This window comes from Candoia aspera, chromosome 1 (genome assembly GCF_035149785.1).
Source record: "Candoia aspera isolate rCanAsp1 chromosome 1, rCanAsp1.hap2, whole genome shotgun sequence".
In the NCBI taxonomy this organism is placed as follows: domain Eukaryota; kingdom Metazoa; phylum Chordata; class Lepidosauria; order Squamata; family Boidae; genus Candoia; species Candoia aspera.
This window is the reverse complement of record NC_086153.1, coordinates 269168578-269194303: the sequence shown is the minus strand read 5'-3', so window position 1 is coordinate 269194303 and position 25726 is coordinate 269168578. Positions and strand designations below refer to the sequence as shown.

Sequence of the window (25726 nt, the reverse complement as noted above, 5' to 3'; positions counted from 1 at the left end):
GACATGGAGCTGACTGTAGTTCAGATCACAAACTACTTCTTGCACAATTTAGGATCAGACTAAAGAGATTAGGGAAGACTCACAGATCACCTAGATATGAGCTCACTAATTATTCCTAAGGAATATGCAGTAGAGGTGAATAGATTTAAGGGACTGGACTTAGTAGATAGGGTCCCGGAAGAACTATGGACAGAAGTTCACAGCATTGTTCAGGAGGCGGCAACAAAATACATCCCAAAGAAAGAGAAAACCAAGAAGGCAAAATGGCTGTCTGCTGAGACACTAGAAGTAGCCCAAGAAAGAAGGAAAGCAAAAGGCAACAGTGATAGGGGGAGATATGCCCAATTAAATGCAAAATTCCAGAGGTTAGCCAGAAGAGATAAGGAATTATTTTTAAACAAGCAATGCGCGGAAGTGGAAGAAGACAATAGAATAGGAAGGACAAGAGACCTCTTCCAGAAAATTAGAAACATGGGAGGTAAATTCCAGGCAAGAATGGGTATGATCAAAAACAAAGATGGCAAGGACCTAACAGAAGAAGAAGAGATCAAGAAAAGGTGGCAAGAATATACGGAAGACCTGTATAGGAAGGATAACAATATCAGGGATAGCTTTGACGGTGTGGTCAGTGAGCTAGAGCCAGACATCCTGAAGAGTGAGGTTGAGTGGGCCTTAAGAAGCATTGCTAATAACAAGGCAGCAGGAGATGACGGCATCCCAGCTGAACTGTTCAAAATCTTGCAAGATGATGCTGTCAAGGTAATACATGCTATATGCCAGCAAATTTGGAAAACACAAGAATGGCCATCTGATTGGAAAAAATCAACTTATACCCCCATACCAAAAAAGGGAAACACTAAAGATTGTTCAAACTATCGAACAGTGGCACTCATTTCACATGCCAGTAAGGTAATGCTCAAGATCCTGCAAGGTAGACTTCAGCAGTTCATGGAGCGAGAATTGCCAGATGTACAAGCTGGGTTTAGAAAAGGCAGAGGAACTAGAGACCAAATTGCCAATATCTGCTGGATAATGGAAAAAGCCAGGGAGTTTCAGAAAAACATCTATTTCTGTTTTATTGACTATTCTAAAGCCTTTGACTGTGTGGACCATAACAAATTGTGACAAGTTCTTAGTGGTATGGGGATACCAAGTCATCTTGTATGCCTCCTGAAGAATCTGTATAACGACCAAGTAGCAACAGTAAGAACAGACCACGGAACAACAGACTGGTTTAAGATTGGGAAAGGAGTACGGCAGGGCTGTATACTCTCACCCTACCTATTCAACTTATATGCAGAACACATCATGCGACAAGCTGGCCTTGAGGAATCCAAGGCTGGAGTTAAAATCTCTGGAAGAAACATTAACAATCTCAGATATGCAGATGAGACCACTTTGATGGCTGAAAGTGAAGAGGAACTGAGGAGCCTTATGATGAAGGTGAAAGAAGAAAGTGCAAGAGCTGGTTTGCAGCTAAACCTCAAAAAAACCAAGATTATGGCAACCAGCTTGATTGATAACTGGCAAATAGCGGGCGAAAATGTAGAAGCAGTGAAAGAATTTGTATTCCTAGGTGCAAAGATTACTGCAGATGCTGACTGCAGTCAGGAAATCAGAAGACGCTTAATCCTTGGGAGAAGAGCAATGACAAATCTCGATATAATAGTTAAGAGCAGAGACATCACACTGACAACAAAGGCCCGCATAGTTAAAGCAATGGTGTTCCCTGTAGTAACATATGGCTGCGAGAGCTGGACCATAAGGAAGGCTGAGAGAAGGAAGATCGATGCTTTGGAACTGTGGTGTTGGAGGAAAATTCTGAGAGTGCCTTGGACTGCAAGAAGATCAAACTGGTCCATACTCCAGGAAATAAAGCCAGACTGCTCACTGGAGGGAATGATATTAAAGGCAAAACTGAAATACTTTGGCCACATAATGAGAAGACAAGACAGCCTGGAGAAGATGTTGATGCTAGGGAGAGTGGAGGGCAAAAGGAAGAGGGGCCGACCAAGGGCAAGGTGGATGGATGATATTCTAGAGGTGACGGACTCGTCCCTGGGGGAGCTGGGGGTGTTGACAACCGACAGGAAGCTCTGGCATGGGCTGGTCCATGAAGTCACGAAGAGTCGGAAGCGACTAAATGAATAAACAACAAAACTGATAGAACACACATTAAAAGTGGAGTCTGTGAATTAATAAGTTCAACTAAAGTATCCTCAGATTAGGGAGAAAATCACACTTAAATGTCTCTCATACTGAATGAATGCAATATAATCTCCATGACAGAGTGGTAAGGATCTGAGTGGATGAAGAACCTATTAAACACCAATGTCCAATTAATCTGGTCACAGTATCAGAACAGATTTCAACCCACAGCCCTGGTACAGGCTTTCCCTATCCCCTGCCATTGATCAGAATGTCTACTAGAAGAGGCAGCAGGCCTGGAAGATGCTACAAATTTGCAGAAAAGCAAGTCATAGTCTGTGAAAAACAATACTATCAATTTGGAGGTTGCTTCAGATGTAGGATGGGCAAGTTCTCTTACCCAAGGAAAATTATCAACTAGATTTAATACAAGTCTTCAGCTATACTTAGGTTTGTTAAAAAGTCCAAACAAGTTTTGCACCACATTTTTATATGACTTTTCTTTATCTGGCTAAAGAGAAATTGTATATGTGCTTTATAAGTCTCAGATGAAGGAATGGAACAGCATTTACTCAGATAAACAAACTGAAGTCTAAGTTTTCCTATTAGAAGGCAATCTGATTAGCAGAAAGCTGGTAACTCCTAAGGGAACTTCATCCTTAATTCCAGTGTAAAGATTACATAAAGTCTTAAAAGCCAACTAGCCTATTTCCTTGGACTTTGAAAAAACAGGCAAGAGTAGAGAGTGACCATAAATGCTTTTGGACTTTGGTTTTGGAAAAGACTCCTGAGAATACCATAGAGGAGGAGGAGGAGGAGGAGGAGGAGGAGGAGAGAAATGCATCATAGAATAAATCAATTCAAAATTCTCAGAGCTCAAATGATCTGGCTCAAATTACATATTTTGAATACATTATGCAAAAGACTTTTTATAGTTCTTTTGAAAAGTCTATAATGCTGGGAAAGGTGGAAGGAAAGCAAAAAAAGAGAATGGCCAGCAGCAAGATGGATGGACTCAGTTATAGCAGTGATGGGTGCATCACTGGAAAACCTGAAGGACCAGACTGGGGACAAATCATGCTGGAGAAAATCTATGTATATGATCACTAAAAGTTGACACCAACTTGATGGCACATAATGTATCTATCTGTTTATCTGTCTATACCCTGCAAACATTACATTTTTGCTGTCTTCCTACCAACCACATGCTGTGATAAGCTAGAAACTGTACTAGATCACAGTACAGGCTATGTACAGAAGAACTTGTGTTTAGGAACTTGTGTTTCCTTTCCTAAGAATGACAGAAGTACAGAGATGGTTGCTGTCAGGAGTCATCATGAATAGGCCAATTATGGTGCCCACCACTACAGACCTCAACAATGTATACAAACTGTGTCTCTTAATGATGCAGGAGCCCTGGTTTATGTGAACCCTACAATTAAAAATATGAAATAAACTGTGCCTGAATTTATAAGAAAACTATCTATAGAGCCTGAATGGTGACAAGTATTCACATATGGAACTCACTCCTAAATGTGGTCACAGTGTTGAAAATGTATATATAAATACATTGCCACAATGCAGCTTTGCACACTGTAGTAATTGCCATTATTCAGAACACGTGAACAACTCTGGCATGCTTCATTGTTCTGTGATAACATCCAAAGCAGATCTCATGTACAGGACATGCCAAACTTTACATCTGACAAACTAGTTATTGCATAATTATTCACACATGTCAATGGATCCATATTCTCCACACGTGTTCATTTTGAATTGGACTAGGACTGGAGAGACTCAGGTTCATGTCCCTGCTCAAGTAAGAAACTCACTTGGTGATTTCATCTCTCATCTAATCTAACTCACAGAGTTAGAGGATAAAATACAAAGAGGGAACCATGTATACTGCTTTGAGCTTCTAGAGCAATGTTTTTCAACCTTGCCACTTAAGGATGTGTGGAATTCTGGGAGTTGAAGTTCACACATCTTCAATTCTGGGAGTTGAAGTCCACATTCTGGAAGTTGAAATCCATACATCTTAAAGTGGCCAAGATTGAAAAACACTGCTCTAGAGGAAAGACAGGATGTGAATGCAGTGACTGATTGAATAACTTCCTCAAATGCTGAACTCCATATCATGAGCATTATTTGTTGTATAGAGATTTTAACAAATAAGTACCTCAACAGGATCTCTTGCTTGTACCACTGTATATCTCAAGAGCAATACCAGATGAAAACAAAAGGACAATATATTGGTGATATGACCCACCATTTGAAAGAAACTTCTTCCTCAGATGTAGAACTTAGGTTTGGCTCATAAGGTTCCCTACCCACTTACCTCTGCCTGCAGCCAATCTTCAAACAGCAACACTAATTTATGAATAAATTAGATAAGGACCACCACTGATATGATGCTACTATTCTCATTCAAGGAAAAGTTAACCATATGGCTCCCTCATTCTATTGTTGGCAATACTACTTCTTGTTTCACTGACTCTTGCATGGCAACTTACTTGTGACTGGACATAGTCCCAAGCATTTTCAAGGGTCCTATTGTTGTCATCGTAAGGATCATAATTCTGGATGAGGTCACTGACAATCCCAGACATTTCTGCTTCAAGCTGGTGAAAGTAATACAGAAAATTAATTAAGCACTGGTCCTGTGATGATTGATCCCACCTTAGATTTGAAGATACATAAATTATTTCAGCTCTAATCCGTAGCAAAACAAATCACATTTCCACAGCTCTTCCATTAAAAAACAAGGCTCTGCCATGTCTTTCTGGTCTTGCTGACCATGCCAAACCTGAAGTCACCATCCTTCTTTAAAGTTATCTTCCCTCTCCCTATACGGCCTTTTCTAAACAAAGAGCCAGGTAGGATTATGCAAAGTGGGCAATGCCATTTTAAGCACCTTTAAGCATTGGCATCTATGTACCCTCATGGAGAAGCACTGGGAATGGGCAAGGGGCTGTTCGTCCCTCACAGTTTAAGGCATCCTCATATCTTTTAGGCTTACTTGGCCAAGCACAACCAAAACTCATCTTCTTCTTAGTTTGAAGCAGGGGAATTGGCAGATACCATAGCACAACTGCCAAGATGGTTTGAGTTCAACAATATGGTTTCTAGCAGGAGGTGTCAGTGTTGACATTCAAGCAAGTAGGTGTCATTGTTCAACTCCATTTTAGGGAGCTCTAAAAACACAGATTATTATCTTGTGTATGAGATGTGCCTTCCTTTTCTTCTCTACCTATATGAATACAAGATGCTATTGTTAATAAAATACACTTATCGTTTATATAAGATACTTAAGTATGGCACAAAAGGAATTTATGCTTACTGCACAGAATACTTCAGAGTAACTCTTAAGAACAAAAGTAAGTGCTTTCAGCATAGAGCTCTGCTTCAAGTTCATGAGGGAGGAAACGTCAGTTTGGAAATCTATCCCAGCACAACAACAGACATGGATTCTTTCAGTTATTTATTAACAACAGCGAATAAAGCTTAGCCTCCAAGAGGGAAATATAAGGCATAAGCAGTCCTTTAGCACATGAGAGTCATGGGAATCATAAGGCTGTAACAGACCAGCGCAGGCAGAAAGGTATAAAGTGACGGTAACTTAAAATTTTAAGTTTTTGCTTCAAGAATATGGACTAAAGAATGCTGTTGGGGGAATGCAACTGGTCATGGATCCCCAGGTTTTGTGGTTGTGTGTGTGTGTACATCAGTCTGCCTGTCTGAGATAACAGCTCTCTTTCTCTGTGTTATCATAGCTTATGCCAGTTCCTCAGACCATTGAGTAGAATGGCCTCATCACTGCTCTTAATGACACTGCCTATCTGCCCTTTCCAATCCATTTGAAGAAACTTATTTCCACTCAACAGAACAAAACGAACTATCCAGCAGTCACATATCATGAAATAGGGGATGGAGCCCCTGGTATTCTTACTGACCACACAGTGAGATGGAAGGAAATCAGGTCCTCACTCCCATTTCCATATGATTTTTTGGAAATAGCATAGTTAAAATTCAAATTTAATATATGTCAGACTTACAGAACCCTGTAATACACAAAGAATTTACACTGCCTCCTTCTTTTATGCTTAGATTTTCCTCTATATTAGCAATGCCCACAAACTTCATATAGGAATGAAGCAACAAGATGCCTCAGACTTGTGCACTTTCTTCAGCTATAGACAGTGAGTCCCACCCACACAGTATTTTTCCAAATATCAACTGCTAGTGGTACCCCTGCCATTGCATGGTGCCTCCTGCAATCTGCTGTTGGCATGTTTTAAGCTCACAAAAACCACACTTCAGCATCAATCCTAAGGAAATCCTAAAGGGTTTTCCCTTTTTGCTTTAGTCCCAGATGATGCTAGTCTTCCAGCAAGTCCTGCAACTGAGAACTGGGGAAAGGGGAAGAGATGGAGGAACAAGAGCAGCAAAACTCCTCCATATCAAGAAGAAGGCAGAAACGATAAAGGAAGGGAAAGGTCAGAGCATTTCACTAAATACTGAAGTTTCGTTTTCTTTAAAATGAACCCATTTTCCAAAGAACAAGGGTTGTAATCCATCCAGAGAATTTCCTCCAACTCCTCTCATGGCAGCTCTCTCTTTTTTACACACACACACACAGAGGCTTAGGAGCCCACGGTATGCTATCATGCTGGCTATTCTTAGAATCTGCTGGATTACCACATTTTACAGGGCTTGAGAAAGATGTCACCTTTTGTATGGGAGAATGGTAAAGATAGAGCAGGGGCAAGGGATGTCACCCTTAAGGTCCATTTTTTAAAAAATCCATTCAATCATGGCCAGTTCTCGGAGACTGCCTGGACCAGTCCCTGCAATTTTCTTGGCAAGGTTTTTTGGAAGTGGTGTGCCATTGCCTTCTTCCTAGGGCTGAGAGAGGAAGACTGGCTTAAGGTCACCCAGCTGGCTTTGCGCCTAAGGCATGACGAACTCCCAGTCTCCCAGTTTCTAGCCTGGTGCCTTAACCATTAGACCAAACTGGCTCAAAGTGCCTTAGGGATATTTTTTTCTGAAACAGTGGATGAGGTTTGGTTCTATTTAAAGAACTTTGAAGAAATGCTAGGGATGTGGATCTCTAGGAAGTGGAGCACAGAAATTAGGTCCAAGGTAACAAAAGGAAAAGTCAAAGTGGGGTACAAAACTATTTCTAAGATGTGATGAAGTAACTGTTGGCTATTCTAATGGTATCTTAAGGATAAGTATGAATTCCGGCCTGTTGGTGCTGAACACTAAACTTGCGGGGGTTCATATTGGTGGCAATTAGACAATATGGCAGCCACAAGAGTAAGGAAAAAACACCAGCAACTACAAACAGGTTCTTCTTGCAAAACAGAGATGCGACAAGATATTGCCAACTGCTATAGATTTGGAAAGAAGGCAGCCATCTGCCTCTTTGTTTTTTGGACACATGTCTGAACAAATGGCTCAGAAGAAAACTCCTGCTGTGTGAGCCCAGCAAGTGTCAAGTCGGCAAAATGCAAACTCATCTCTTGAGCTATGAATGGCACAAGTGTCTGGATTACTAACTGCCAACTGCAAAGACAATGTCAGACAGGAACAGTAAAATGTTATGCAAATTTCCTCTTAGTGAGACTTGGAAATTATCACAAAGGTCAAAAGCTTCCATTTAAAACTAACTTTCTCGGGTTCAAGTCAAACTGAAGGTCCTCCCTTTCAATTTTTACTTCATCTACTAGTGTCAAAAGCTGAAATCTACCTGATAAGGAATGCAATTTACTTGAATATCATGCAGGGGTTTTTTTTTAAATTAAATTGCACCATGTTAAATATAGTGAAGCTGTTTGTTATTGATCGGGGCGGAATTTATCCTTTCCTACTTTGCTGTAATAGTGGAAATCATAAGAAATGCAAATATTCCTCTCCAGTAAAGACCTCTATGATCAGGCTAATTAACGCTCACAAACCCAGTATTATTTATGTTTTGAAAATGCATTAACATTTTGCACTATTTTCACCAAATGAGAGAATTTTTAAAAAATATTTTCTGAGGAACTTGGACGGCTACCCAGAGATTTCTCTTTTCTTCTACATGCTGGCCTATCAGAACAGGGCCAGCTGGATGAATATGCAGGAAGCACTGGACAATTCATGACATCTTCAATTGACATTACATGCATTTTCCATCAACTATTTTAGCAAATGGAATAATCTGCACAAACTGAGTATGAGCTAGTGAACTCTAGTGATTGAATCTGGGTTCAAAGACCAGCATAACAAAAAATATTACTAAATGGGATAATCTCCAAGAATGGGTCTTTTAGCAACTTGGAGAAAACTTAATTCAAAGATAGTTTACAGTTTTATAGGGATCCACCAAAGAATCCTATAATTCATTAGATCTAAGCACTAATGCACTCATGAAGTTTTAAAGCAAACGTTATAAGGGGGAAAAAAATCTAATGCCTCTATGACCCTGGATGAAAATGAAGAGACAATATATGGAAGTTAGAATTTTATGATCCAAACCCTTTTCTCCAGCCTAAATGCAGAAATGTGGAATATGAGTCAGTCCTGTGGAAGAGAGGACAGATGGCTGCTTTCCCACCCAGCAATCACATTCTAGCTGAAACTCAGCCCACTTTCATAATCCAGAAATACTGGGGAGGAGAACACAGTCTGGTATTCTGAACTCCTCCTGCCAACAGAATCTCCATTAAGTTTCCTCAGAAGTTTCCCCACATTAGGCAAGATAAGAAAAACAAGGCTTCATCAATCTCTGTTGTTGAAGCAACCCTGAAGCAACCCTGCCACATGTACTTTCCATCTTTACTGCAGACACTAAAACCAAAACCTCGACAGAATCAAAAGGGAGAAAAAAAATGAGTGATAGAAGCAATTAAAATCTACTGCCAGGAACAACTCATGCAAACCCTCCCCTGTTCCACAAGTAGACATTTTCCAATTCTCACCCCAATGGCTGCTCATTGTTTCCAACGCATTCTGTATTATTGAAAGTTCTCCCGTCTAGGCTGCATTAATACTTGAATTAATTACTCTGCATTGCCACACTGTTCTGTTCCGGAAGTCAAGAGGATATTGGGGTGGGAGGAGTTTGTAAAAGTCTAAAAATGTGTAATTGTCTTTAATTTAAAGTTAAACTAAACTTTCAATTTGATTACTCTTAGGTTCTAATTTTATTATCAGGTATTTATTTTATCTCATTTAGTACACATTAACTTGCAAAAAAGGTTGTAGAAAAATGGGTACATTCTTTGAACAAAAATTGGTATGTATTTTATATGTAATTTTGCATCAGAGCAGTTTTCACTCAGATTTTAGTATGCTTTTCAGAATATTTTCATTTCCTTTTTTATTAGAGACTGTGCTGTAACATTCATAAAAGTCTAAGTATTGAAATATATTAGTGTTTCTTTTCATGGTTTGAGAAGTGCAAATTAATTAAATTTACATTAAAGTGTAAACTCAAGAATCTGAAACAACAGTTTTGCAGCTGAATAGGTGAAATGGCAAGCTATTCTTCCTGGTCATTTGTTGTCTCTGGACATTAAAGACAAAATTCATTAGTTTCCTTTTCTGGAAATTTAGATTCTACACAGACTGTATATAACATCTCAAAATAGCAAATATGGGTACAGAGGTTACTAAGATTATAAACCCAAAATGACGGGCTCTTCCTAGGAAATAGGATAGTAGAAAGAAGCATTTTATGAGAGAAAAGCAGTGTGAATGCTTTATCCACATATTTTGAGCCTGCTGATTTTTGTTTGTTTGTTTATTTGTTCATTCCTGCAGTGGATTTTGTTCACTTAGAGCATCATCTAGAAACCTGTTTGCCCAAGCTTTTGGCTGAACTTACACCACTGATTCATTTAATGAGCTTCTTAGTCAAAGTTCTCATGATTTCATTTAGTGGTTTTAACTTCTGAGCTGTTGTACAATTTCAATGTATTGAACTTGCTTGGAGTTACTTTTAATGGAAAGCATTTAAAACATGTAATCAATAAGTAGTTAAAAGTAGGCCCATTTTTCCATTGACTTTTACCCAGATTCCTTGTACAATGCATCAATTTCTTGCTGGAGTAACATAACCTACTCAGTTTATATGTAATAAGCAAGAAATTAGTTATTCACATTTTCTAGCTTATTGGTATATCACTTAAATAGAGGGGGCTTTGAACAATTAATCCATTATTCAGACTCGGTGATTAACAAAAATTAGCTATTGAAAAAAAATTCTGCAAAGTATCTATAATACTTTGAATTAGCTGGTATCTACACCCTTCCTTCCTTCCTTCCTTCCTTCCTTCCTTCCTTCCTTCCTTCCTTCCTTCCCTCCTTCCATTCGCTATTCAACCATGGATGTTAGTTCCTGTTTCAAGAGGAATTCAAATACCCCTAAATAAAATTATGTATTTTGTTTCCTTCTTTTTTTTGCTTAAAATCACTTTCCTAAGTACATATTAAGAAATTCAAACTTATTTACAAAGACTAAACCAGGAAAGTCAGTTTTGGTTAACTCACAGCTAATATTTGTAGTTCTGTAATTTTTGCTGCTGTAAATGAACAGAAAGTAGCAGATTATCAGTCATATAGCATTTTTCCATCTAGTCAGTAACGAATCACAGGGTTTTTGTTATTATTTCATGCAAATACAAGGGACAGTTGCAATCCCAACCCAAACGAAGAATGCTAGGCTGAAGTTAGAGAAGAGTGTTTTGTAAAAAAACAATAACCTCATAGTGATACTTGCTGAAAACCGGCATGTCTAAATCTTGTTTTTAAGACATTACTTGGAAAGGCATATGAATCAGAACAAGGAAAACCCAATCTCAGCAAGAAAAGAGGGAGAGGGAATTGAGAAAGAAAAGTATAACTTACTGCATTCCTCTGGAAGTAGATAAGCAGGCCAGCAGCTATCTGGGCTATAAGGATCAGCAACAGGCAGGTAAAGTACTACAAAATAAATAAAGAGCTTTTCTCACATTTGGCACACCAATACTTGGTGTATCAGCTCACAAGTGAAGTTCTTCAAGGGGGGTCCCATGGAACAGAACCAGATGTAATAAGAAGTGACAGCTCCAGTGCCAGAATGCTTTCTTGCCAGGAGCCCAGAGAATATCTTTGCTGATGTATCAGAAGGATATTTATTTCCATTTTCTGCCTGTCTGAGCACAATACGCCCAAAGAATTTGCTAAGCTTGCTTCCATGAGGTGTTTTAATGGAAACCTGGCACAGATTTAGACAGGGTAGCTGAACAGGTCTGAAATAACGCAAGAGTCTGCTGATCTTTTCTATCCTCCCTGCACATCCCAGACTTCCAATCTTTCTCTGGGGGAAGAGAGGGAAGGGAAACTGCTAATAGAGAGAAAGACATGGAAGACAGCCCATGCTGGGATGGCAGCCCTCTGCCTCTACTGTAAGACCCCTCTCCACAGTTAAAGACAGGGAAATACTGTGGGGGCGATCTCAGGATGTATATGGGAAATGCACTCATTTTTCACCTTCTTTAAAAATAAGTACGGCAAATACAAATATACAAAACCTAAAAAAAAAACACATTAACAAGCAAAACAGCAACGTCAAAATCAGCAGGGAGTTTGCAAATTGGACATCAAATGAACTGTAAGAGGGGGTATGAAGAAAGCTTTTCCTGGGAAAGTATTCCACAATCAGGTTGCTACCACAAAACAGGCTACTTCCATAACTACTTAACTTCAGAAGACATATACTGACATGCAAAGGATGTGTCAATATATGTACATCTTCTGTTCTTGCTAAATGCTTCTCTATCACATGTGACGTGTAGCTCAAATGAAGCCAGAAAGACTTTAGCTGGCATCTATATTTACTACTTACCAGTCCCAAGAGGCAGCGAATCTCATTGACTGCTCCAACACAGCCCAGGAATCCCATTAACATGGTGACAGCTCCAACTCCAATGAGAATATATGCCCCAACTTTTAAAGAAGATGAGGAGGTCTCTGTGGAAACCCAAGGAAAAAAGTGCATATAACAGATGCCTCCACCTTATTTTACACATTTATTATGTCCCAGTAAAGCAAGATAACTACTCAAGAGAGATCAAGCATTCCACTTTAAGTTCTGTATCTGAGAAATCAAAGTGCTGGACAACAAACAGCAAAATCCTGTTACATGTATAACTTATGTGAAACTGAGTGCTCGCTTATTAGTTATGTGATGGTGGGGAGGAGAGCGTGAAGCTATATTTTAAAAAGATGGCTCAGGGAGTGGGAAGGAATTGACCCATGAGGATGGGAGGAGGATGGGAATGCATTCAAGTGTTCAGGGAAGTGAAACCATAGCCCCCAATTGGCAGGTTTGCTTATGGGAAAACTAGCTGATTTGGGAATGGTAATTTATTTATTTAAAAAAATTATTTATTTATTATATCCCACTTTTATTATTTTATAAATAACTCAAGGCAGGCAACATACCTAATACTCCTTCCTCCTCCTATTTTTTCCACAACAACCACCCTGTGAGGCGAGTTGGGCTGAGAGAATGACTGGCCCAAAGTCACCCAGCCGGCTTTTGTGCCTCAGGCGGGCCTAGAACTCTCAGTCTCCTGGTTTCTACCCTGGAGCCTTAACCACTAGACCAATTAGTACTTCTTACACTTTAATAAAACAGGGTAGGATTACTAGCCATGGTTGGAAGTTGGCATGTATTAATAGACTATAATTAACCAGATCTCACTGGTTTCCAGATAGTACACAGCGATAAATTATTACTGATTGATGTTTGGATGACCACTCTTATATACCCAACCATTGGCCATGCTGGCTGGGGTTGTTATAACATGCAGTTCAAAACTTGGTAGGGGTACTACAATCCCCACTTTCGCTTAAAACCCCTGTGGAATATTCAGTAATGGTCTGTTTTTAAGACATGTCCAACTTTAGAATGGTACCCAGTTGGAAGTTCTACCTGCTTTGACTAGCTTGCCCTACCAAATGCTGCTGCCTTTTCTGTAATGCACCCTAGGCAGAGCCTTCTAGACCACCCTGGCAGAAAGACAGTGCCTCAGCTGGACCAACAGTCTGTAGCACTTCTTGGTTTGTTGAGGAAAATTTCCCAGACTTTGCTGGCATAAGGTTTTCAGTTTCTATTCCCTCTTCCACCATCTTTCCCTTTTTTTTCTGGGAAAAATTCCAGACAAGCACAAGAGAAGACGGGAGGGAGGCCTTTTTGGCAACAGAATGGAATGCCCTGCTGCGTCGAGTTCCTTCCCAAACTCTCTGTTAAGGTTACCAAGGCAAAAAAGGGAGGAGGAAACAAGAGAGCTGAAAAAAGAGCCCATCTGGAAATCTCAGGGAAGGAAACAGGAATCTCTGCATGTACAATCTGATTACAAGGTAGAAGAAGAAAACTTTTAAAAAAAAAAAAGATGTCCATATATTGAAGTCTCCAAAACCACAGCAGCAGTAACTGTGTTACTTTTGATCTGCCTAGCCAACAGAATTCTAAAAGTTTTGTTTCCAGATTACAAGAGAAAACCAGATCATGCGCTCTTTTCTGCAGTTTAAAACTGCCTATGAGTATTAAAAGGGGAGGGGAGGGGAAGGGGACACAGCTTAATTCAACATGCCGTTTTTGTCTCTGGCTAATTCTCCGTCATAGATAACACTGCAGAAGTGATCCAGCTAATAGTCAGATATGCAAATATGGAAAGCAGAAATAGCACACACAGCTAACAGGAAAATTATCTTCTTTTTAAACAATTATGAAATCTGCCTGCTTCCTCTTCTCAAAACTATTCTCAAATTTCTGCTAAAGTGAATGAAAGTTATCATGAACAGAACTGTTCAAGGATAATGCCCTTTGTCTGACCTGATGTAGCCTCACATGAAAAAGCTGATTAGCTCTAGAAAGCTTTTCTAAATCTAGCAGGAAGCCACCCCTGCTTTGGACTAAGATCTGAAGATGGGCTGCTCTTCAGAAGTGCTGTGCTTCCATTTGGAATTTACTTTCAAAGGCAAGGAAACTACACATGAAAAACAGAAATCAATAGGAAAATTAGAAATTGTCTTACGCAGAACTGAAATGAAGCTTGTTTTGTCAACCAAAATCCATATTCCAAAACCTAGGATGACAGCACCCAGGATCTGAAAAAGAAACTTCAGTTACTTAAAAAGATAATAGAAATCTGCATTTTGTTTCATGAATTTGTACACCAGTTTTAATGAGAAGACTCTGCAAAACAGTTCACAGAAATGAAATATAAAATATGAGTATGGGGGGGGAGAAAGGAAATGGGGTTACAAACTACAACAGGTCGTAGCTGTTTTGGTTTCATGCCCTTGTCTGAATTATTTCTACAAAGGGCCAGGCTGAAGCATTTCCAGCAGTGAAAGACAGATGATGACTATATAAGCTTGTATGATGCTATTTTGTAAGGAGGGAAAAACCTATCTGGTTTTTCGAATACATGTGACAAATATATTGAACACAGTCATAGCCTGAGTGCAAGAGGGGTGATGCACATACAGACATATTTAAAAATAAGAATCAGCACTCACTTGACGGCCCTTAATCAACCAGTAAATCACTAACTTACAACTTGGTCAGAATCCTTCACATTTTCTCATCAGATCAGGCCAAGCATTGTCTTTACTATTAAACTAAAAATATGGGGAAAGAAATAACTGCTCCCTGCCATTTTTCCATTTTCGTATGACAGATTTTCTGTCTTCCCACCCATTTCTTGACTTCCAAAGCAATACAAATGTCTCTGGGCACTCAGGAAAATCCCTGTTTATCTCCATTTAGTCTTTATAGCTAATCAAGCTACCCTGTTCCTCTGTTAAAGAGATGAATGCATAGTTAAACAGCCATGAGTTATCGCATTTTAAGCCAATTACTGAGATAATCATAAATGAATGTTTTAATATGTTTTAATACTTTACTATAAGCATATTAATTTAATAATTAATATGCTTATAGTAAAGTACACAATAGTTACACCCTTTGTATAAATGATAAGAATACTAGGAAACAGCTAAAGGAGGACTAAATCAGGCCCTCCATGTATAATTGTAAAGAAACAGGAAGCAGCTGTGCAGTCTCTTACTAAGAATACGTAAGCTAAACATTTGCCTACCAACAGAATTCAATGAGGCTACAAGTCATACAACAGTCATACAGCAGTAAATCCTGTGGCACAGGGCCATGTCTTGGCAAGCAGGTTGCAAACACACTGCAGTGTAGCAGTGTGCTGTAAATGGCTGCCAGCTGGCAATCTCCACCCATCATCAGAAGACTGCACAGTTTTGAACAGGGCAGCAATTATTATGCTGCTATAATCCAGCTTTGCTCAGCTAATAACAAAACATTCCTGGGGTTGGGCGAATAAATCTGGACAATTCTCTAGACATCTACAGTATGTCAAAACAGAGTTCATCTGCAAGACAAAAGTGACCTTTACAATGAAGGAGTCTCAATTCCTTCATTAGAACATAAAACTCAGGGTTTCTTTGTATTACAGATTCTCTGTACAGGTGATGAATGATATCACAGCTGTCAACTGTTAAGTTTTATTCCAGGATTTATTTTATGACTAAATCGGAGCAACAGGTTCTTTGCAAGTTGTTTCCTAAAAGGAGTAGTGAAGAAAACAAGAGATCTTGGCTTTTACAGATCTGACAAAATTAATAGTGCAGGAGTGCTGCTGCATTCCATGATCCACATTAACAGAAACAGAGAGAAGTGACCCTAACCTTTTTTACTCCATTCAACCTGGATTCCCAAATTCTTGCTCTCCTTCCTATTCCCATGATAAGGAGACTCTGCTCTGAGGATTGCAGAATTTCAAGTAAGGAATTTTCCGCTGTCAGAAAATTTGAGCACAAGGCATGGTACTGCAGTTACTGTCCTTAGAGCTACAATCCTGGAGCATTAACTAAATTAACTGTTTTGGGCACAAGTGAGAACCTCTGCTGTGTTACATTCCTAAAGGGCTGTTTGTTGCCAAGCAAGAGAAACAAAGCCAAGTGCACAGTGTCTTCCTAGAAAAGCAACTTATATCTGGCAGTATAAATTGGACTGCCAACAAAATGTGGTCTGCAATATTCATTTTAAAGGGTACCAGCCTCTCTCTTCTGTTCCATCCCCTCATCCAGATTTTCTACTTACCTCTCCATGTCAGCTAGCTCCCTTACTGCCCACCCACCCCATTTTTTTTCCAAAAAGAAGTTTAATACTTCTGCAAGCTGTGAGATACCTCTGACCATGCTGTACCTTGTGCATTCATAATATCATTTTGGCCACATAATGACCATCACTCAGGGTCTGAGAAAAATACAAGACTAGTGTATTTGCCAAAAGGAAAATAAATAACTAGCTAAATTATAGCAAAGGATTATATTTTGTTTAAAGCTCGGTGGGAATGTTTCCTCTCTGGAAAGAACACATTTCTTCTAAGCAAAAAAAGTGTAGATAGGAAAAGCTGTACCACAGTTAAATCTGTTGACAAGCTTACAGTAATATATGTAGTGGGACAAATTTATGACTTAAAACAAAAGAAAAAGCAAAAATCACACAACTACTCCTAATGAATTGGGAGAAATGGAACAGCTTTAATTTTGCAATTGAGCAGAATTACAGGAAGTATTGTTCCTTTAATGAAACACAATACTGTGTTCAGGAAAAGCTCACGAACTAGAACACTAATAGCAGCAGGCAAAAGAAGAAGAAAATGCTGAATACTCTGATTCACTGCATGGCCAAAGTCTGGATGACAATTACATGACAGCAAAGAGAGTTTTCTTTATCTTGTTTGTCCCATCTAGTGACTGTAAGGATTTTTGCAGCCCAGATGTAGTTATCCTAGCAAAACTGTATGAAATATGAACAGCAATCTTCAAAGAAGATGTTACAGTCTGCCAACAAGTCTTTAAAAAGCAAAGCCCAAGAACTTTCCAGCTGGGGTCCTGAGACAACTTCAATGCTGTTATTGCATTGGTTGCCAAGGTTGTGTTTGTACACCACTTACAGTAGCCTTGAGTGAAACAGGTTATAAATGCATAAATAACATTCTGGCAAGTCCTCCAGAGTCTGCTCCCTGTGCCCAGATGCTACTCCAGAAAATGTAAACTGTACTTTGGAACATGCGCAGAATGCTTCATGTGTACAGCTGAAACTGCTAGCCAAACTTGGAGCCTTCAGTTTAGAAGCTAAATGGCCAAGTGGCTTTTTATAAATGTAATTGACCATGACTTAAAAACCACGTATCTCCAGAACTATGGATAGATGATATTCATTATACCAGATTATGTGAAACAAGTTTTTCTTATAACCATGACTCGGGTAGCCTTTAGGACATATTTTAGACTGTCAAAAGATAGAGAGATGATTCTACAAAATTCTCCTCAAAAGTTCAGGAGCAAGACCAACTCAAAAAGCCTTAGGTTGAACAAGTGATCATAGCTTAACTGCATCACAGTGACCAGTAGACAAGGTATGGTTTCCAGGAACTCAACAGTGGAACTCACGAGTGATGAATCCACCTAATCAAGTAGATTTTCCTTACTTCCAGATAAAGCCTTCCCCGATAGATGTATGAGATATCATTGACATGACCTTTGGAATTCAATTTCAACATACCTACAAATCACAGATTAGGGAGGGTTGTTCCAATGTTCCAAATGAACCCAAGAGTCAGAAGTATGACTCTTGCTTGGAGATGAAGTTTCCTTTCTTCAAGAAAACTTAGTTAAACATGTGACTGCAGACAGTGAAGCAATCGATGTTTCTTTGCAATAAAAATATATATCAGCCTGTTCTGTGTAACTTAAATTTAGTGTCTGCATTCGCCCAATGGGCAGCAGTTATATACATAGTTTATTAGGAGTTTATTAGAAGTAGCTTGTTACATTATAAGTGTAACCATTCCAAGATAGGGCTATCATCCAAAATGGTTTGTACCAGCGTTGATAAAAAGTAGTTCACATAGACCCTTTCCTGAATATCACAATGAAAAAAAAAAAAATCCTATGCACACTTGCCTGGGAGTAAGTGCCTGTGAACTCAATAAAATCCCACTTCTGAGAAGACACAATATTGTCCTATTAAGGTGTCAAACCAAATAAAAGTCTAGCTTTGTTTAGTGTACCATTACCCACAAGATTCTGGTTCAGATTCCCACAGTGTTTAATGCCCTAAAGTGGGATGAAAGCCATTTTTTCCTAATCCCGAGAGCCATGGTGGGAGCCAAAGAGAAGAACTCCAGAAACCAGCTGCTTCCGTAGCCTAACCAGTAGAAAAGTCTCAATGGACAGAATTCCAGCCATCTATTCCCCTTTAGCTTCTTCCTCTCTGCTACTTGCTTTCTTCAGCCAGACCTCAAGAGACTTCCTGCTTCTTTCTGTACACTGTATGGGAAAATACTTTGCTGCTCAGCTCTGGATTTATTCAGCCACACAGCTTTGATCCACCTCCTGTCAGTTCAGAGCCATCTCAACAGAGCTCCAAGAACATACTTGGCTTCACTAGCTGAAGTCAGAGGGAAGTGCAAGCTGGGAGGGTATACAGAGCCATGGAATCAGAAAAGGACTGAAAATATCTACTTTGCTGAAGTGCTGTGGCAATCTAATCACAAGCAGGGGTTACCAGAGGACAATGCTTTTCTGCAGGCCATTGTAGATTCACAGCTTCTTCCCTGGCATCACTCAGCTTAAGTTCCTTGACATGTCTTTCCCCTTTTGTTGTTTCTCATGAAAAAGTTGCCACAGAGACTGGTAGCATGTGCCACCAGAAGCTTCAAAATTCAAAACATTTTAAAGCACAGAGTAGACATCTGCTGCAAGCTGAGTTACCGGTTCTTCTGGTTCGCAAAATAGGATACTAGGAATAACTTACTGGTTTCGTCTCTCACACCCCACAAGGGAATGTATGGGTCCTCCCAACCTTCACATCCTATTTCCTCCAGTAACATTTAATTTAAGGCATACATCTCAATCACAGTGTACATCATTTCCCTGCCATTTGCCTATAGATAACAATGAATGAGGAAGGAATGAGCATGTTTTTGTCACAGACATGACTTAACTAAACCTTATTTTACTCTTATTTCCTTTTATATCCCACCTTTCTACCCCCAGGTTATTCAAGGAGGCTACTTCTTGTCCTAATATTGCCCAGCTGGTCCCTGACCTAATATCCTCAGTAACCATATAGGTAATTTTTGGCTGCAGGCTTTAATTCATACACCTTCCATTACCAGAGTTAACAACTGGCACAGCATTACAGATTCCAACAACACCAGAAAACTTTTGATATAAGAATGTTTCCATTTTGGTGTTCATATCCTGAAAAGAAGCTCAGACTAGACAACAAAAAGAATTTACAAATCAGTAATTACAAATACTCTTCAAACTAAGCACTGTTGATCCTCTGAAAGCAAACATAAAGACAATGGACACTCTGTTAAAGAGCTTCTGAAACACAGGCTTGCTATTTGCAGGAATTAGCTATGTCGTCCATTAGTCTGAGAACAAGTTCAAATGGGTATCCAATGAATTTTACATCTCCTACCGACACAAATTTAGTCCTATCCCCTTATACCAGTTCCTCTTTAAAGAGTGTCTTCCTCTGTATGCTAAAACCATGTATGACCTTTGGTCCCTGGCAGCCTTAAATGGAATGCTGATTGCTCCAAATATAAAAACAACAAAGCATACAGCAAAAGGGGGGAAAGTAGTGCAGAAAGCAAATTGAAAAGCAGTTCCAGATGTGTCCCAGATGCATTATTAGGGCAAGTTTTATTATATGCAGAATCTACATGGCACAGAGTTAGAAAGTGGCAGAGGGAGAGCTTATCCACAACTTGAGAAAGCAAACCCTAGTTTTAGCTAGTGATTTAACAGAGTTGGGGGGGGGGAGCACCAAGCCTATGAAAGGGACATGCAATCAAATGGATGAAAAAGGTTCATTCAAAGCAGTTCTGCAAAGGAAACCCAAATACCACAAACCTCTTCTGCAATGAAGGTACACCAGCTCCAAATGGCATTTGAACCTCACTTTCTTTTTCATTTTGCTATGACCTTCTATTCATCACTGGGAATTGGGCAGCATATAAATTTTAAAAAAATATTATAATTTCTACCATTTTATGCATTATTTTTTAACTGTTTCTTGCAGTAAGTTAAGCCATCCTAAAAGGTCCATTTTAAATAATGATCCTTCTTGAAGCTTTTCAAGCATCTGAAACTACGTTAACTGAGAACAGTGTTTCCCAGCCTTGGCAATTTCCAGACATGTGGACTTCAACTCCTAGAATTCCCCAGATGGCATGATCATTGCTGAGAACTCTGGGTGTTAAAGTCAAAACATCTAGATGTTGCCAAAGTTGGGAAATCCTTATCTAGAAGAATGGACAGATATTGCAAGAGAAAGAAGAATCAGAATAATGTCCATAAAAAGCAACTGAAGTTTTCTTTACTGAGAAATAGATGTTGGAAAATAGGTCATTCTGCCTAGAGTTTTGATTCTACTAGTTAACGTTTCATCACAATGGAGTATTATTTTGAAATGCAACATATGGCTCACTAGTCATTCATAAACACAATTAACTCACAAATATAGCATTTCAAAATGCAAAAAGGTGCCTTTCCTCCATATACGGTCTTTGGGGTCCTCTTTCTCTCGGAACAGCTTTCTTTGTGCGAAGGGGAATTGGCCCAGAGCCCCGGTATTCCTCCCTGCTGCTTGTGCTCTGAGTTGCCTACGAAATTAGTACTGGGTATTCTCAACCTCCCCAGCCAGACAGAGCCATTCTTTTGGGGGGGGGTCCCCTCTGCAGAGCACCCATCTCAGGACCTCCGGCTGCAAGCCACCCTTGAAGTAACCAATCTTGGTGGTCTCTGACCAGTCCATAACTTTCCCTGCCAGGGCTTTGAACTCCATGGCGTACCCTGCCACACTTCCCCACCCCCTTGCCTGAGCTGCTGGATGGCTGGTTTTGCCCTCATCTTGCCTAGTGGGTCCTCGAATCTCTCCCTCGGGGCTTTCATTAACTCCCTCAAACTGTGTAGCTCAGGGGTCATGGCATCATGCAGCTGCACATACCAATCTGTCGCGGCTCCGTGAAACCTCACGCCGACCTGGCTCACCTTGTATTCTGTGGGGAAGCAAGACCCAAATTTTCTCATATAAATGGATACGTTGGTCAAGAAAAACGCCGGCTGTATGGGATCTCCATTGAATTTGACTTGTATCTCCTTTGGAGTCCCCAGAGGCACCGCCTCACCTGAGGGAGGTCCCCCCGACTCCTCTTGGCTTCCCGCATGCCTCCGCTCCTTCATCGCCTCACTGGGGAGTCGAACCACTGGGTGGGGGTTATGGTGTGGTGTCTCCCTCGTGTGTCCGGCGAGGCCACCCAGGAGAGTTGGGTCAAAATTTCCACCAGGGGATATGCCATAGTGTTGAGGGTTTTTGACACATGTTGCATCATCACCTCCATGGTTGACATCCTCGCCTCCAATCCGTGAATCGCTTGCGGGGTCCCATCAGTGGCTGTGGCAGTTCCACGAGACCCTGGGCTCCACACCCTCACTTGAACCTCCATGGGTGGAGGTGCTCTTCCTTCTGCCGCCCGACTGTGAAGGTCCCATCTGTGGTTCTTCCAATATCACGTCTGGAGTCTCGGGTTCTCTCACAAAGTCGAGGGTAAGGAGTGTGCTCTCCAGCTCTGTAGCGTTGAGCTGGGTCTCCGTTTTGCACTTGCTTTCCCCACTCCCAGAGCTCCCTTCCAACTCTACCTTTTCTTCTTCTTCCTTAGCATACAGCACCATCCTCTCAGTAGAGATTGAGGGCGATGGCTGCTTCGCCATAGATCTTGCATGTTTCGGCATTATTTCGTTAACTCTCAACTGAGTTGCTTCCCAGGAAGAGTTCTCAAATATGAAGGTTTCGCAGCTTAATGTCAGCACTAGATCATTCGAGCATTCACACAATGACAGTCAGGAGACCAGGATCCTTTAACTGTTTAATGAAGTGAAATGACTAGGACAGAGGTAAAGCTGCGAATGGAGAATTCCCGCTAAAACATACATTTAAAACTACATTCCCTTGATTGCCTTCCTTTCCCACGAAAGTATGTCACCCCCCTTTCCCATCCAGGTGGTGTGGCTGGTGTATCTCTACTGACTGGCCTTGATGTGACCCAACATAAATCTGTAGCCATAATAATGCAATTCACACTCCAACTCAACACCCCCTCCCATCTGGCAACAGAGAGTCTACCCCATTGATAAGGAAATGATGGAAGATGCTCTGATAAGGGGTTCTGTGAACCTTTTGATCAGAAGCAGCTGACAGGCAACCTATGACAATTATACAGGCACTCTGGACTTCCCAGAAATGGGAACGTTTACATTTGAATATACTGGCCAACGCTGAATGGTCATATTGAAATACATCATTTTCAGGAACCTTTGAATATGATGTTCACAAAACCTTGTTAGAAATGTCATGCTCCAGAGACATTGTAAATGATCGATACTGTAGCAACTGCATTCTTTATAAATGCCAACAATCTTTACCAATATAGCTTCCCATTCATTTGCTATTGCTTTTATTTATTAAATTTTTATACCACCCAACTCCTCTACCTGGCAACAGTGTCTTACTTACGCTTCTAGAATTCCATCTGGAATTACCATCCACTTCATCCTGCTTCTGCATTCCACCCCCGCAACACATAAAACATTTGCATATAAAATGCTTATTTCAATAGCGTATAAACATACTTTCTCTCAAGATTACATCTTTATTCACATTTTGCATATAACATTATAAGCCCAAAATTATATTAGTACTTCCTAGAAAAACAAAAGTTCTTCATGATGGGGAAGCAACACCTGGCCTGTTTACACATCAGTTGGGTGTTTTGTGCAAAAATGTACAAATACTGAATTCCCTTTCTCAAGGTGACTGCTTTTGCAAGTTATAGCATGCTGGATCATCGGTATCTAGTGCAACTAACAAGTTCCATTATTATTTCTAATGTTCTTCCAAAACTAGACATTTTAGCTTAAAATGAAAAGATACAGCAAACCCAAGGAAAAAGCCTACCTAAACCTGATCAGATGCACAGAAAAAGGTGATTAGAGGTGGGAAAGAGGAAAAAATGCTGTGAATAATTCTGGTAATTTACAGTAAAAGTAATATAGATCAATCAGTAAAGTCAAAGAAGATTTTGCTAGATAGGAACTGCTTTATTTTTCATCAAGCATCAGCTAGTAAAATGAAGATCTTGCCAGAGTTTATTTGCTTGAATCTTGCTATGTATAATCTTCAGAAGATATTGGACTCAGGCTGTATTCAACAATCCTTAAGGAAAAGCAAGCACTAAATAACTTAGCAAGTCATAATGCAACAATGAGATCAAAAGAGTTGTTTAGTAACTCAAACGTAACATTTGTCATGCTGTTGTATTAACGTTTATGCTGCTGGTGGGAAAACAGATAATCAGAGTAGATGACAAGTGCAGTCAAACAATTAGACCCTTTAGATAATGACTGTCACAGAAAAGAGATGAAAGGATATCCATACATTTGAAAAAAAAAGAGGTTAAGATCAGGTAGTATTTAAAGTGTGGGAAAAATACAAAAGACCCGTTAAACCCTGGGATAGCTCTTATTTCACCTCGGATATATGGAGAAAAGGTTTTATACTCTCTAGAAATGTTAGCACATTTTCAGGCTGAATTTCAATAGGTAATGACCAGATGTTTGAATAGATTTATGGAGATTTTTGATATAAGGACACATTTTTTCCTCCCACTTCCATCCCCCAGTAATCTACATAATCAAGAATAAGGTTTATAGAACAGCACAAAGTAAGAAGGAACCATCTAGTAGTTTTTGCAAATATTGATCAAGCCACAATTAAGACCTGTTTTCTAACATTTATGCAGAATACTTCATAGAAAAGCTTTGATTCAACTATAAGAGCCTCCTAACATCTATCATTTTTGCAGAAAAATATATTTGAAGAAAAAATATCTGAGAAGCCCAAGGTTTGCCTCTTCCTTTAAGCATGCTCCCCAGAGAGAATTCCTATGTCATTACTATTATGTATTTATGCAGATTATAAGCTTATGATTTAAAGTAGATTTGCATTAATAGTGTAAGCTGAAACCCATGGATTTCAGACATAAAGTGAATTAAGTAGCTTGAGATAATTTCTTTAGGGAAAGCAATTCAAAATTATCTAAATGGGTAAAGGTATTTGTTGTCTAAAATTTAATGGAAATTATTTTACAACTATCATTTTCATTATACTATATTATATTATACCAGATGTACAGATGGACATACATCTATATGCTTGTCCTAAGCCTGGATAAATTGGGAGGGAGGGATAAAGAACTAGGGTTTTTTGTTTGTTTGTTTGTTTGTTCATTCAGCTGCTTCCAACTCTTCGTGACTTCATCAATCAGCCCACGCTAGAGCTTTCCTTGTCCTGTATTATCTCTAAAATTCTATGGAAAGTTTCTCAAAGAAAAACTCAAAAATGGCACTGGAAAATCAGACTCCCAGGCTAGCAGGTATCAAACCTGCTAGTGAGAAAGAGCAACGATATGTACAAGTAGTCTGGTAAATAATGATGCAGAAGAGGTAACCCTGCTTGGGGTGTGTCAAGGTGGATAAAGCCTATCGCAAAAGAAACTGGAAGAAAATGAACAGGACTGGAGCATGGAATGTATGGAACAAGAACCATGGGTAGCTAGATATCAGCAAGAAAGAAATGGCATGGAGCAACATAGGCATTTTTGGCGTTAATGACATCAACTTGTCTGAAAATATCTTACTTTCAATCAGATGAGTTTACAGTATACTATTGTGGAAATGACAACATGGAATAGAACTGGTAACGAATAAGAAAATTGTCAAATCAGTTGAAAGATTCTGAGCAGCAAATGAAAGAATGGCTGTTCGAATCCAAACCAAAACTCCAAATGTCACAATTTCCCAGATTTATGAACAAACAACAGATGCATTTGAAGAAGAAATAGAACAGTTCTGTGCTGACATTCATGAAGTCCTACATCGAATGCCAAAATATATATAGTATTCACTATGGGAGATTTCAACACCAAAACTGATGAAAAAAATTTTTTCCCACAGATTTGGTTTAGAAGAAAAACAAATCAAGTGACTGCTTGGTGTAGTTCTATCAAAATTGGCTAAGGATTACCAATACAGGGTTTATTCAACCCAAATGCCAATTGTACACATGGGCAACTCAAAATGGACTGTACCACAATCAAACCAATTAAATCTTATAAAGCCAACAGTGGGAAAATATAGTTATTTCTTTACCTGGTGCAACTATTTGTAGCCAAAGTCTGTTTCAAATTCAAATCTGAACATGGCACCCAGAAAATATGGTATCAAAAACTTTTTATCTCTATGTGCAGTTGAAGTTAAGGAACAGTATCAACTTAATTTCATGGAAGAATAACCAGACAGGAAAAAGGAAGAAATGAAAAACATTATCAATAAAACAGTTCAGAAACACATCTCATATACACATACA

The 25726-nt window shown here is 39.5% G+C and overlaps 1 protein-coding gene across 1 annotated transcript in view; it reads right to left on the bottom strand.

Annotated features, from left to right (window-relative positions):
* Positions 1 to 25726, bottom strand: part of CD82 (CD82 molecule) — a 76044-nt gene that overhangs the window by 8448 nt on the left and 41870 nt on the right. The window contains exons 3-6 of the mRNA XM_063289642.1: positions 14220 to 14292; positions 12023 to 12147; positions 11044 to 11118; positions 4662 to 4769 (exon numbers count right to left, since the gene is read on the bottom strand). Of these exons, the coding sequence (XP_063145712.1) occupies positions 4662 to 4769; positions 11044 to 11118; positions 12023 to 12147; positions 14220 to 14292 (381 nt within the window). The remainder of the gene's footprint in view (positions 1 to 4661; positions 4770 to 11043; positions 11119 to 12022; positions 12148 to 14219; positions 14293 to 25726) is intronic.